Consider the following 13,266-nt stretch of genomic DNA (forward strand, 5'->3'; position numbering starts at 1 on the left):
GGCAATTAAATTATTGCTATTAAACAATTGTTGTTAAAAATAATTTTTGTTGTAGTGTAAATAAGATTCATCGAAATATGTGATTTTTCACACTCTAACAATAGCTAGGAGGCCTTCTTTAATTGTGTATGCAGAGGAAATGAGCTAGACTATATACATTACTAAAAAATTTGGGGAAAAATTACTCAGGTATCCTAGTTATAGGTAATGTAATTTTGATTTTTAGTTTATTTCAAGTTTTGTTATAGATATGTTTTAGTTTTACTATTATTCATTTGGGTTCTTGACGTACAAGTGATGTGATATTTAAAGATAAATTTAAACCCTAAACATTTAAAGATGCATACTTTTGCATTCATAATAATTAGTGATCATTGAAAAAGATCTTCTATTATTGTTCATTGAATTTTCTTCCTCCTTCATTGAAGAAAAATGACTCGGTTCATGTTAATCGCAACTCAAACCTTCTAGAGGTGAACTCCATCATGTTGGTGTTGATTGGTCATTCTTACTTATCAAAGTCTATCCAATGTGGAACTTTCTTCATATTTGAACTCCGACAATCTCTCTCAAGTGTGAGTCTTTTCCATCCCATTGAGTGAAAATTTCTTTTTTCATTCATCATGAATATTCAATGGTAGCTTACTTATAGGACCATTAACACACATATCAACAAGGCACGCTCTCTACTCCATAGAGTTTTAATACAAAGAAATTTCACTCTTAGATCCATCTTCAATTTTATTGTGCAATAAAGATCTCCTTAATTCTTGGATCTACTGTCAATTCTATTAGTTAATATTCGTTTGAATTGTTCATTAGTCACTTGTTCAAACTATCAACTTTGATATCATAATTGGAGAGTTAAACACTAGAAATCATTGCATTCATATATAAATAGTAAATAAATCACACAAGTAATCTTGAAATCACATTATAACTTAAATCTAAAGACATTAATTAAATTGATAAGATTTTCTAACTTATATTTACTGAATAATTACATTTATCTTTCTTCTAAATTATTTTGTAAAACTTCGGTTAAAAATATATTTATTTATATATTCTCCTTGCGATCTTTTACTTTAACACGAGCACACCCTAATAATGGATTAATTTTCTTTTCTTGTCATGGTTTTCCTTTGTTGAAGGGAAGGGTCCCAGAACCGGCCAACCAAAATGCTTTTTTGTTAACTTTTGCAGATCACCATAAAAAATGGCCCTAGCGTATCCCAAGAGGCCTAGGCGCTTTGCACTGACTAATAAAGCTAATAAGGTGACTAAGCGATCAAGCAAGTACCCAAACACTTGCTCATAATATATTGTTTTCTTCCTCTACCTCCTTTTCATTCATTGATTCACACGTCATTATATTTAATCATTCTGTATTTCGTAATCCCTTGCCATGCATGCACAGGCTCGAAGGAGATAATGGGCGCCGTTTTATTCAATAAGTTTATATATAAAAAGGAAATTATATATAGTTACTTGCATTTCTTTAAATAAATATGATCGATCTGCATAAAAACTGATAATTAAATATTAATATATTCATGTAAATCTTAATTTTTTAGTTAAACATTATTTTAACACCATCTCCTATGGTTATCGAGATGTACAATATAATCATATTTTTTGAGAGGCCAACTAAATTGCAAATTGCTTTAACAGAGTATAGTTGTTTTATTCCAGTAAAGATTCATATTTTTTTTTAAATCCATCTCACTGGTTGTAGTTATTTTTGCTAGTTGATGTTTCTGCTGTTTCCTTCTTTAGTGGTTTTTGACTTAAACATCTAGTCCTTTTGTGTAAAAAAAAAAAAAAAAGCACGGAACATAATGAAATTTACTCATAATATATATCTATTATTTTAAAAAAAATATTATTCTTTTGGAAACGGGACAAATATATTGACGATTACTTTATCAAAATTGACACTTAACGAATCATAAAAAAAATTGACACATAACGGTATGCATGCAGCAGTTATACCATTTAACGAAATTATGGAGCGTATTTTTGTTGTGCTTTACTCATCATAAATATACACCTATTCATGAAGAAATTTGAATGGTGTGCTGTGGTAGGAAGAGATAATTAACCTTGTCTTAATTTTTTTCCTTTAAATAACCTGGGTTTAAAAAAATAAAAAAAAATTGGCACTACATTCTGAGAGTTTATCTTCATGGAAATACACAAGCAATCATTATCTTCGTTTTTATCAAATTCGTGTGGATATGTGCAGCACATAATATTGCTGTGCGTGTTCTCTTGTTACATGTAGTACTGTCATTGAATTCTTATCAGCTCATCATATTCACAAAAGTTATGTGTTTCTTCCATGCCATGCCTTGAACAGTTAAACCTTGTTTCACTTGGCAATATTTTTCTCGTTCCACTCAATAACGAGGCTTCTGCTAGAAGAAATGTAAAAGAAAAAGCTAAAGATCGAGTTCCTTTAACAGAAATCTATCCCACTCCCTCCCAGTAAGACCACAGAAAGGAAAAAATAGAAAGGGATACCAAGACTTTCTAGAGGAGATTCTGTTGCCAATTGAGATCAGTCAAAATAATATTCTTTTCTTAACGAGAATGTTGGATAAAATATCTTACACATGCTAGGGTTAATTAACTAATGCAATTTGTCACCCCAAAAATTCCAAGTTTCACATTGTTGTGGAATCACAATCAGAGAAGCAATGAAGATTATTTGATTAATCCATTTATTTTTGTTATCACTAAGGAACGTGTTCAATTAGCAGCTTAGCCCAAATTAATTATACAAGGTGCTCCAAGGATATCATTAAAAACATACCATATACAACTAGATCGACAAAATGAAAATAAGCATTATTTGTAGCCCGTTGTGGAGTGTAAATAATTAAAATTTGAAATGAAAAAGGGGGCAATAAACGCCACGCCACCATGTCCCATATGGCTTTTGAAAAAGTCTATAAAATATTCCTTATCAAATAATGAAAAAGTATAGCATTAGCATGTGAATAATTTTATTAATTAAACAATCTCTTCCCTCAATCTATATAACTCGGGAGTTTCTAATGCTCTTAGTTCAGTAAAATAAAAATTCTTCCCAATATTCCACGAGCCTATAATGGATCCTACACAATTCAAGAAGATTGAAGCCATGAAGAGGTACAAGAGACACAAGTTCATGCATGATTTGTATTTCTATTTCTTAAGTGCCTTGACTTGCAGTGTGTTCTGTTGTGTCACTCTCTGCTTGCCCTATATTTCTTCTCTTGATCGTGTCTTTTTGTTGGTGCACATCTCAAGTTTAATACCCCTTTTGTTGAGCACAAAGCTCTTATTCATCATAGGCAACCTCATCATTTTTTTCCTCGTAGTAAACTCCAGAATCCTCTCCTCCGAGTCCTCTTCAACTTGTGTTGTTTACTATGATATTGATGAGTACATTCAGACCAAACAACCTCAGATTCCAACGCTGGAGAAACATGTTGGGGAGAATGTGGACATGACATGGGAGTATGGAGAGAACAGTGTGGAGCTGAAGGGCAAAGGGTGGGTTAAGAAAGCCTCAGAAGCATCTAAAGAGGAGGAGAATCTAAAGGATGGAGATGAACAAAGTTTGGTTCCTTGTTCTGATGAATTGAACAAAAGGGCTGATGATTTCATTGCAAGAGTGAATAGGCAGAGGAAGCTTGAACTTAGCATTCTGCATTATGGTACTTAGTTACTAAGGTGCTTTCTAGTGCAGGGAATCTTTTGTTCTCAAGCAGATTATTTTCTTCGGTTTATTTGGGAAAATTTATGAGAGTTGTTTAGTTGTTATTTAACTCTCCTAATTACAATATTATATTTACAGGCTAATAAGTAAATTTAAAGTAATCATGGCTACAAAGATATCCTATTTGTATATTATATAGAAAGGTGAGTATCACAATTTTGCGATCTGCAGAACGATCAGGAGAACAAAATGACTGAAAAAATAGAATGGAGAACAATAAGTGTGTGAAAATAGGTAAGAAATAAAATAAAATTTTGATTATTTAATTGAAGAAAAATATGTAAAAAATAATATTATGTAATATTATGAATGTTTAGTAAGATAAAAAAAAGTGAGAAATAAAAAAAAAAATATAAAAAGAATAAATAAATAATACAGTAAAAAAGAAATAAATGATGCGAGAACTTTTCCTTTGTTCTTAGTGTGATGTTTGCGTTTGGCTATAGGACTTGATTCATTGAGTTTGTGAGAGACGAGGATGGTGCTTGAGAGATATCAACAAGTGGCTTAGATTGTGAAAAATGTTTAGAAGACATTTGTGTGCATTATAAGTATCATAACATTTGAGATGAATATCTTGGTGGAAAGTATTTACGAAATTAGACGGTGAAGGTCCCAGAGGGGTTATTTAGCATGGGCCTTGGGGCTCATTATGATTGGTGTGGAAGCCGCATTATTAAAATGAGCCAATCTATTTTTATTTAATGAGATGAGAGGTCCCATACATGTTATTATATAGGAGAGATAAATTGTTTTTTACATCATTCACACCACTGGCACTCAATATGATTTAATATAAGAAAAATTCTAACATGAGATAGAAAAAATATGATATATGGATGAGGCATTACTTTTTATTATTAAATTTAATATTATAATAATTAATGGTTTAGATTTGTAACTGATAACTTGAAAATATTTATTTTTGTATTTTTCATATTAATTCCTGTGTAAAAATATAGAAGGCTCCACTGTCACGGTTTAGATCTTGTTCTATATAATATTTAATACTTTTAAAGTCCATAACTCTTATTAATGACAAATCTTTCATTAATTACCTTTAGTTAGAGTTGTTTCAATTATGTATTTTTTATTTATAAAATTCAAATCTAAGAATTTATAAAATTCATACATAATTTTACTTGTACTATAATGTTATTTGGAAAATTCTAACATGAAGTAGCAAAAAATGTGGTACATGGATGAAGCATTATTTTTTACGATTAGATTTAATATTATAATAATCAATGGTTGAGATTTGTTACTGGTAACTTGGAAGATAATATTTTTTGTATTTTGCATATTAGTCTCTGTTATGGTTTTCTTGTGGTGGTGAGGGTTGGGAGTGGTTGCCGGTGGTGAGGACAAGGAAGATGATAACAGCAAGTGTGACGACGAAGCTGTCAAGGGCGAGCCAGGGGCGGGGAGGGCCGAATTTGAATGTGGCGAGGTTTTGGTCGTAGTAGATGTAGTTGATGGCGGAGAAGGCGGCGGAGAGGCCCCAGGAGAGTTGAATGCCACAGACGACGGGGAGGAGGAGGTAGCGGTGAGGCCGGTGGCACCAAGGAGGAGGAGAATGGCGGGGACAGAGAGGCCTGCAGTAAAGATTTGGGGGATGGTGAGGGACGGGGAGGCTGGTGGCGATGTTGTAGATAGGAGTGAAGAGGGCACTAGTGGTGAGGACAAGGAAGACGATGGGAGGCGAGTGTGATAGCGAGGTCGTCAAGGGCGAGCCAGGCGCGAAGAAGGTCACGCCTTTACTGCCACCACAGTGGAAAGAGAAGGCACCTTTGTTACCACCGGGCGAACGAAATCACGCATATGCTTCGTTTATTTAAAAAATTGAAGAAGAGTATTTTAAAAAAAAAAATTACTAACATTAGTAACATAAAATTTGCTAGGGGCAATGATTTGAATGTATTTAAAGGTAAATAAGAGTATTTCTCAAAAAAAAAAAAAAAAAAAAAAAACTACTAACATTAGTAACATAAAATGATTTGCGTGAAAATCAGAAAATAGCAAAATATATCATTCAATAACCATTGATTTTTAATCTTATTCACTAAGTAACACTAGTTATATTCGATTATGCATATACTTAATTGAATATATAACGATTATATTAATCAATTTACATATTTGATTATATACATAATATAATATGTAATTATTACAATAATATATATTTAATTAATATATTTGATTATGTATGTAATTAAATATATAATTAATTTCAAAAAAAATATTTATATAATTTTAAATAAATAATTTAAAATATAACTAAAATTATAATTATAATTATTATAATTCATAAAATTGAGACATTTTGTATTTTAATATTTTAAATAAAAATATTTAAAAAATTTAATATTTATTAGATCAATTTGATCTTTAAGCATTAAGATCTTAAATTTAAGTTTTGTTTATAAAAATAATTAATTTTTAATATTATTTTTTATTATTTAAAAATAAAATAGCCTAAAAAATATATAACTCAAATAAGATTCTCACTTTTATATATATGTTATAGATAAATAAATTAGCAAAAATGAAATAATTTAATTTCATAAAGATTTAATTATATAATATTATTTTAAAATAATATTTTTTATCTAAGTTTTCTTTAGCGATCAATTATAAAATTTATTTTATATTTATTTTTATTAAATCAGTTATTATTTAATTTATTGCATTCCCTTAAAGTGTGACAGCGTGAATGCGCTAGAGAAGACAAGATAAGATCGCCATAACTGCCGAGTGCCGACAGCAGCATTTAATGTTCTTAAATTCTAAACAAACAATTATGGAAACCTTACCTACTTACTACAAATACACCAAATACTAACTTCACTTATACAAAGCTCCAACTACAACTACTTATTTAATAACTATTTCTAAATTTACATAAATAGATTGTTTCTCGCTCATTTACCTTAGACTTATACAAATGTTTTTTTATTCATAGTTTTAGATAATGAAGTCATTTTGTGAATCAAAATAATACTGACTTAAATAATGAAATGTTTAATTTAGTTTAAAAAATAATCTATCTGTTATTCTATTTTAATTCTAAATATTAAAAATTTGTATTAAGTTAATTAAAATTAAAATTATTCATAAATTTAATATATTAATAATGGACCTTATTAAAATATACTGCATAAAAGTTATATTCGTACTTTAAAAGTTGAAACTAAATATTAATTTAATAAGATTATTCATACCAAATATTTAAAGGGAATATTTTAAAAATTATAAACTTCATATATTAATGTAAACTAGCATAACTATATGAAATAAAGATTGAGGACTATTTTAAATTTAGTATTATTAAGATAAGATATGTCCTTTAAACATAAAATGACGATTGATGAGTATTATTTATCCTTATAAAAATCAACACAATAGAATAGAGTTATACTTTTTTCTTTCAAAAATGATATTATTACAAAAATAAAATAATATATTTAGTTGCGATTCCTATTTATGTAGAGAGTCGAATCCTAACCTAAATTAAGAAGTATATATAAGTCAAACACTCAACTCTATTACAGGTATATTTTAGTTGGACAACCCATTTTAATAATGTTATATTTTTAGTCTGAGAAAATTACATTACTATCTTTTAAGAGATATGAGTATTACACTCTTTCTATTTTTATGCTGAAATATACACTTTAGTTTATTTAATTTAACATTATTAATCTAAATCATACTCCTTTCTTTTAATATACGTAAGTATTACATTATCTCTCCTTCATATGTTAAAATATCTAATAAATTAAACTTTTATCCTTTAGAGATATAAGTATTATATTGTCACTTTTATTATTTTAATTTAGAGTAGTTAACCTTCCAGCGTTAAAAAATTATTATTATAAGATTTTAAAATATAATTTTAATATTGACAAAAAAATATATTTTTAATTAAAATATATTATAAAATATTTTTTTTCATTGTCTTTCATTTAATTAATTAAAAAAATTGTAAGATATATAACTAACTAAATTTAAATTTATTTATTAAATAATAACAAAATAAAACTATAAATAAATTATACATGTATAATATATATATATATATATAATCAACATGCATATATATAAGTATTAAATTTTGTAATAATCATGTTAATTAAATATAACAAATAATGTTTTATCATAAAACACTAATTTATTTCTATATTATTAAAATATTTTATTAATAACATTAATTAAATAATATCTTAAGAATTATATATTACTTTTAATATATATAATTAATTCTATATAATGAGAATAGATTGTAATTTTATCTTTTAATTAATATAAAGGAAATGTTACATTTGTCAGTTTTTATTTATCTTATTAACATATCATAAACAAAACATTGAACAAAAATAAATGAGTTAGCTAATTCTGGGTTCCTGTAACTCTGGGTTTATGTGAGACACACAGGACATGCCCAAAAATGAGGTTGTTACACCTATCAAGGAGTTCAAATTCAATTTGGTGTTTCAACATTGTTCATGGAATCTTCAACCTTCCATTTTGTATAATTTAGTTAAAATTTTAATTTTTTAATATATTTTATAATTAATAAAAATAAAAGGTTGATATACAAGATAAAATCATTTGTTTATATGTATTAACTTAGTGGGTGTTTTATTCGATTTATTTAAAAATAATAATTACTTATTTTTAATAATTTTCATGAAACACTTTTATAAATAAATAAAAAATCCAATAGTATAAACAAACATTTTTTTCCTTCGCATTGCCCTACAAAATTAAAGCAAAAGACTAGTATCAATTAATTAAAACCCGACGAGAGGAAATAATTTTCTTGAGCACGTGGCATTACATGAATATACCGTACATGGCAATGAATTAACTCAACTATATTCTATACACATTAACTTTCAATAACAGTTACTGTACCTACCCAATGTAATGCCCATGGTCTTGTTAGTATTATTTTATTTGAGTCACTTGAGTCAGATGTGGATTGAGCTGAGTAGATGATTTTCATTTTTGTTATTATTGTATGCTTAAAAAAACTATTATTTGTTTTTTAACATGTGAAGTATATGAATTTGGTAATGCCTAATCTATCAATAAACCTAGTCAGGAACTACCTTTTTAATCGGGGTTTATCTCTCTGGTATGTTACTATTATTTTCATATAGAAAACTTGAATATAAAATCTTAAATATAAGTTTCATACACAACTTTAGTCATATGCTTAATGTTATATTTACTGTCTCTTGAGTATTTTTTTTGGTATAGTATCTTCAGTACTACGATTATATTTGACTATTTTTAATTATTATATTATTATATAATTATATAAATAAAATGGAAATTCTTTAATATATTTTTGAGTTCTACCAATTGCAATAAATCAAAGCATGTATCCGAAGCGCAATCACCATCAAATATATCCGGAAAGTAATGATTTGAATCTCTCACAAAGCCATGGTTTCAATTACCAAGCTACTGAACTTTGCATTGCCCCCATTATCACTAATTTTGCTCAGCATCTTGACACTACCTTTGCTGTTATGGAAGCAGCTTATGTATGTAAAGAAGATGGTATACACCGAAAACGTGGCAAACAAAGTTGTATTAATCACTGGAGCAGCCTCAGGGATTGGCCAGGTCTCTCACTTTTTTCATGTCCCTTTTAGTTTGAGTTCTATGTTCGTAACATTATTTTAAAATATTATTCACCTATACTCCAATTTTCTCTCTTTTTGTATAAAATACAATATTGTTAATAATAATGTATTATTATTTATTTTCGAAAGCAACTAGCATATGAATATGCAAGGCGAGGAGCAAAACTGTCCCTGGTTGACATTAGAAAGGAGAAACTTGTAACAGTGGCTGACGAGGCACGATCTTTGGGCTGTCCTGATGTTACCATCATTGGTGCAGATGTTTCCAAGGTTCAAGACTGTAAGCAATTTGTTGATGAAACACTGAACTACTTTGGACGACGTATGTCACCACAAATCACGCGCTATAGTGAATTTTTTTTATATTCCAAGCAATTTCGTATTTGCTTTTCTACTTTTTAATTAAAATTGATTGAATTAGTGTCATGTGCAGTGGACCATCTGGTCAATAATGCTGGAATATTTAGTGGTAAGCTTGTAGTGATCGAGGATTTCCATGAAGTTTCGGAATACACTCCTGTTATGGTAAGTCATGAAACGGAAGAATGATATTTTAACAACTAATTATGGGTGCATTAATTATCTATTAGTAATTGGTACATCCCTTAAATATTAATTCATCATCTGAAACTTTAACATGCTTTTGAATTTTTTTTAATATAATCTATGTAGTATGAGGATCAAAGATTAATCTATATTCGTTGAATATAATTTTAATTTGTAAGCATTTTTTAATGAAAAAATATGGTTCCATATATGATTATTATTTGCTCACAGGCAAGAAAGAATAAAAATATTGCTGAGAGGCTGTATCGTTGTGGGATATATTTATTTTTATCATTTATCCTGTGATGTTGTTCATAATTGCTTGGATATTTGGATGATTAAATCATATAGTGAACAGGTTGAACTAAATTAGAATCTCTAGTCTTATTCAGAATTTTCTTTGTTTTAATAAAACTAACCTTTTAGAATTTTCAGGATACAAATTTCTGGGGAGCAGTTTATGGAACTTTATATGCAATTCCATATCTGAAAATGAGCAAAGGGAAGATCATAGTGATTGCTTCAGGTTGCGGATGGTTTCCGTTACCAAAACTAAGTATCTATAATGTAAACTTTCCATACATATATTCATTTCAGACTTGTAAAGATATACGTACACTGCATATATATGCCACTAGACCATTAATTAATTACATTCTCCTTGGTTAAATTATTTATTTAGTCAACATAATAATAAACTCAAAGTTCAATCTGGTACTTTATCAAAGTCTCGATTTAAAGGGTAATTAAATTACGAAGATTTTATCTGAAGATCATATAAATATAATTGTGAATAACGTTAACAGGCAAGCAAGGCAGCGGTAATAAACTTCTTTGAGTGTCTGAGAATGGAAGTTGGATGGAGAATTGGCATAACAATCGTCACGCCGGGTTTTATCAAGACGGACCTTGCATCGAGGGCAATGGAACACGAGGTTGGTAGTTATTTTGTAGGTGTTAAAAGAAACATGAATGTTGGAAAGCTAAATCTTAATAAATTTCTTATATTCAGGCTATCCTGAGAAAAATTCCAATGGGGTCAGCACGTAAATGTGCTACAGCAATAGTGGAAAGTGCATGCAGGGGAGATAAGTACGTGACAGATCCATCGTGGGTGAAAGTATTGTTTCCATGGAAGGTGCTTTTTCCTGAAGTGGTGGACTTTGCCATCCGCTTCATCCTTGAGCTTTCTCAAAACTCGTCTATCATGAAAGCCAATCTGCACTTGTCCAGGATTCCAGAGCTTAAGGTAGACTAAAATCTTAGATTCTTCAACATGGAGGTGTTTGTGACACACAAATTAATGTACCACATAATTTATTATTTATATAACTATCTACATTTATTGATTTTGTTTTTGTGTCCTTTTTTTCTTTTCCAACATGACATTATCATGTGTATTATTATTATTATTTTTAATTATGGTATTGATTGGTATTCATCACTGAAAACATGCACAAAAGTGAATATTTATTTTAATATAATTTATTTCATATTTTAGATTAATGAGAATTATAGTAGTGTACATAATCTTATGTTTTAACTTTCTTTTTATCATTATAATTCCTATGGATAAAAGAAATATTCAAGATTAATATTCAAATTTTTTATAATTTAATTAAAAGACATAAATCATTTCTATTAACTAATATCGATAGGTATTTGTTATGAATACCATAATTCTCATCATAACAATATTGTATATCACTATTGTTTAATATTGACAGGAATATTTTTTAGTGTTTTATGTGAATTGAAAAAGTAATATTATCTTCAATCCTAACTATAAGTATCACATGACAAATCATTTAGATAAAAAAAAAAATAATTAATATGATTATTTTTAATTTATTCTACCATAAATTCAAAATTTATTCTAAATACACTCTTTACTTTATGTGGTTGTTGTATTTAATGTTAGTTATAATTTATAAGTAAATGCATAAAAAAAAATATAACAATAATAAATGAAGGGTATAAAAAAAATTTAATCCTAAATAACTTTAAAAATTAGTTGTAATTTAAATATTATTTTAATTTGCATTTTTTTTTCTTGCAAAACCACAAATAATTCGTTCAATATCAATGTTTTCTTAAATTCTTTTAACAATTTTAATTTAGAAAAAAAATTGTCTCAACCGATGCTATTATAATAATAATAATTAATATTATTACATAACTTGTTCTTGCATTAAAAAAAACAATTCTAGCAGATACAATTATAATAATAAAAATTAATATTATTACATAACTTGTATACATGCATTAGAAAAATAATTAAATATTTTCATATAATTTAATATCATAATAAAGTTTGATTTTTATTTAATTATTTTTTGCATCAATTTTTTATTTAATTGTTAAAATTTATGTGATGAGTTTTAATTCTTCAAATAGAATTTTACCATTAAGGTTTAGTTATCATCAGTTTAGATAAGCTTTAACGTGTTTTGCAACATATAATTTCAAGTCTTTATTAGAAAATGATCACAATTAGCATTTCAATACTAAATAAAAAATCTATAAATCTCCTCTTTGCATGTCCTATATTATTTTTATTAAATACTGTTTACTTATTTTCATTGATTAATATCCATTATATCCTAAAACAAGTATTTATGGACGTTTATTTAAAATGTTGTTATCACGTTTATTGAAACATTTTAAAAGCCATTATTTATTATTAATTCATTTTAAAAGCCATTATTTATCATTATTTATTCCTGATTTTGTATATTATATATTAAATGTATATGTCAAATAAATAAAAATACAAAAAAATAATTATATAAAAGTTATATTTTTGGGGGTGGTTGCGTGTTGACGGATCAGAAAATTTATGTTGTAGGGTCGACACTAGTATATGAATTTATAGGAATAATACTTATATTATGAATTATTTTTTTATAATGCATTTCATATTATGTGGGTAATTTATAATTACACATATGCATTAGATTAATTTCTTTTAAACAAACCATTATTCCCATCGATTTCCAAAAGAAATTAAAAAAAAATGCACAAACTATTCACATAAATGACACTTGTCGTTCTAATTTATGAGTTGCAGACATGTAACATGGAATGAATGATTGAATCAACAAACAACAATGGTGGGAGTGGGCATACGAGATAAAGCAAAATTAATAGCTGCATTTTATAGTATATTTTATGTAATAGTTTTTCTTTACCCAATAGGAGTGTTTCTTTTTAAAAGGAAATAATACCAATATTAGAGAGAGATCTTTAGCACATGGATCTTGTTGGTTGTTCAAAAATAAACAACTGTTACTT

General features: G+C 27.6%; 2 protein-coding genes across 7 annotated transcripts; both read left to right on the forward strand.

Moving 5' to 3' along the window:
• The first annotated feature begins 3,036 nt into the window (after positions 1 to 3,036).
• Positions 3,037 to 3,815, forward strand: LOC109816430 (uncharacterized). The gene has a single exon (XM_083069134.1). It carries the CDS (start codon positions 3,113 to 3,115, stop codon positions 3,710 to 3,712), a length of 600 nt encoding a protein of 199 aa, XP_082925260.1. The 5' UTR covers positions 3,037 to 3,112; the 3' UTR covers positions 3,713 to 3,815.
• Positions 3,816 to 9,119: 5,304 nt separating this feature from the next.
• On the forward strand, positions 9,120 to 11,416 carry LOC109816434 (11-beta-hydroxysteroid dehydrogenase-like 4A). 6 transcript variants are annotated; one of them, XM_083069135.1, is made up of 6 exons: positions 9,121 to 9,406; positions 9,556 to 9,748; positions 9,848 to 9,951; positions 10,399 to 10,539; positions 10,779 to 10,907; positions 10,985 to 11,416. In XM_083069135.1, the coding sequence occupies exons 1-6, from the start codon at positions 9,224 to 9,226 to the stop codon at positions 11,228 to 11,230; spliced, it is 996 nt and encodes a 331-aa protein (XP_082925261.1). In that variant the 5' UTR covers positions 9,121 to 9,223; the 3' UTR covers positions 11,231 to 11,416. The 6 variants fall into 6 exon arrangements, with proteins under 6 accessions (XP_082925263.1, XP_082925261.1, XP_082925262.1 ...); XM_083069136.1 differs by having other exon boundaries at positions 9,125 to 9,406; positions 10,408 to 10,539; XM_029275023.2 differs by having other exon boundaries at positions 9,127 to 9,406; positions 9,860 to 9,951.
• Positions 11,417 to 13,266: the final 1,850 nt, after the last annotated feature.

This window comes from Cajanus cajan, chromosome 2, assembly GCF_000230855.2.
Source record: "Cajanus cajan strain Asha chromosome 2, NIPB_CcT2T_4, whole genome shotgun sequence".
Lineage (NCBI taxonomy): Eukaryota > Viridiplantae > Streptophyta > Magnoliopsida > Fabales > Fabaceae > Cajanus > Cajanus cajan.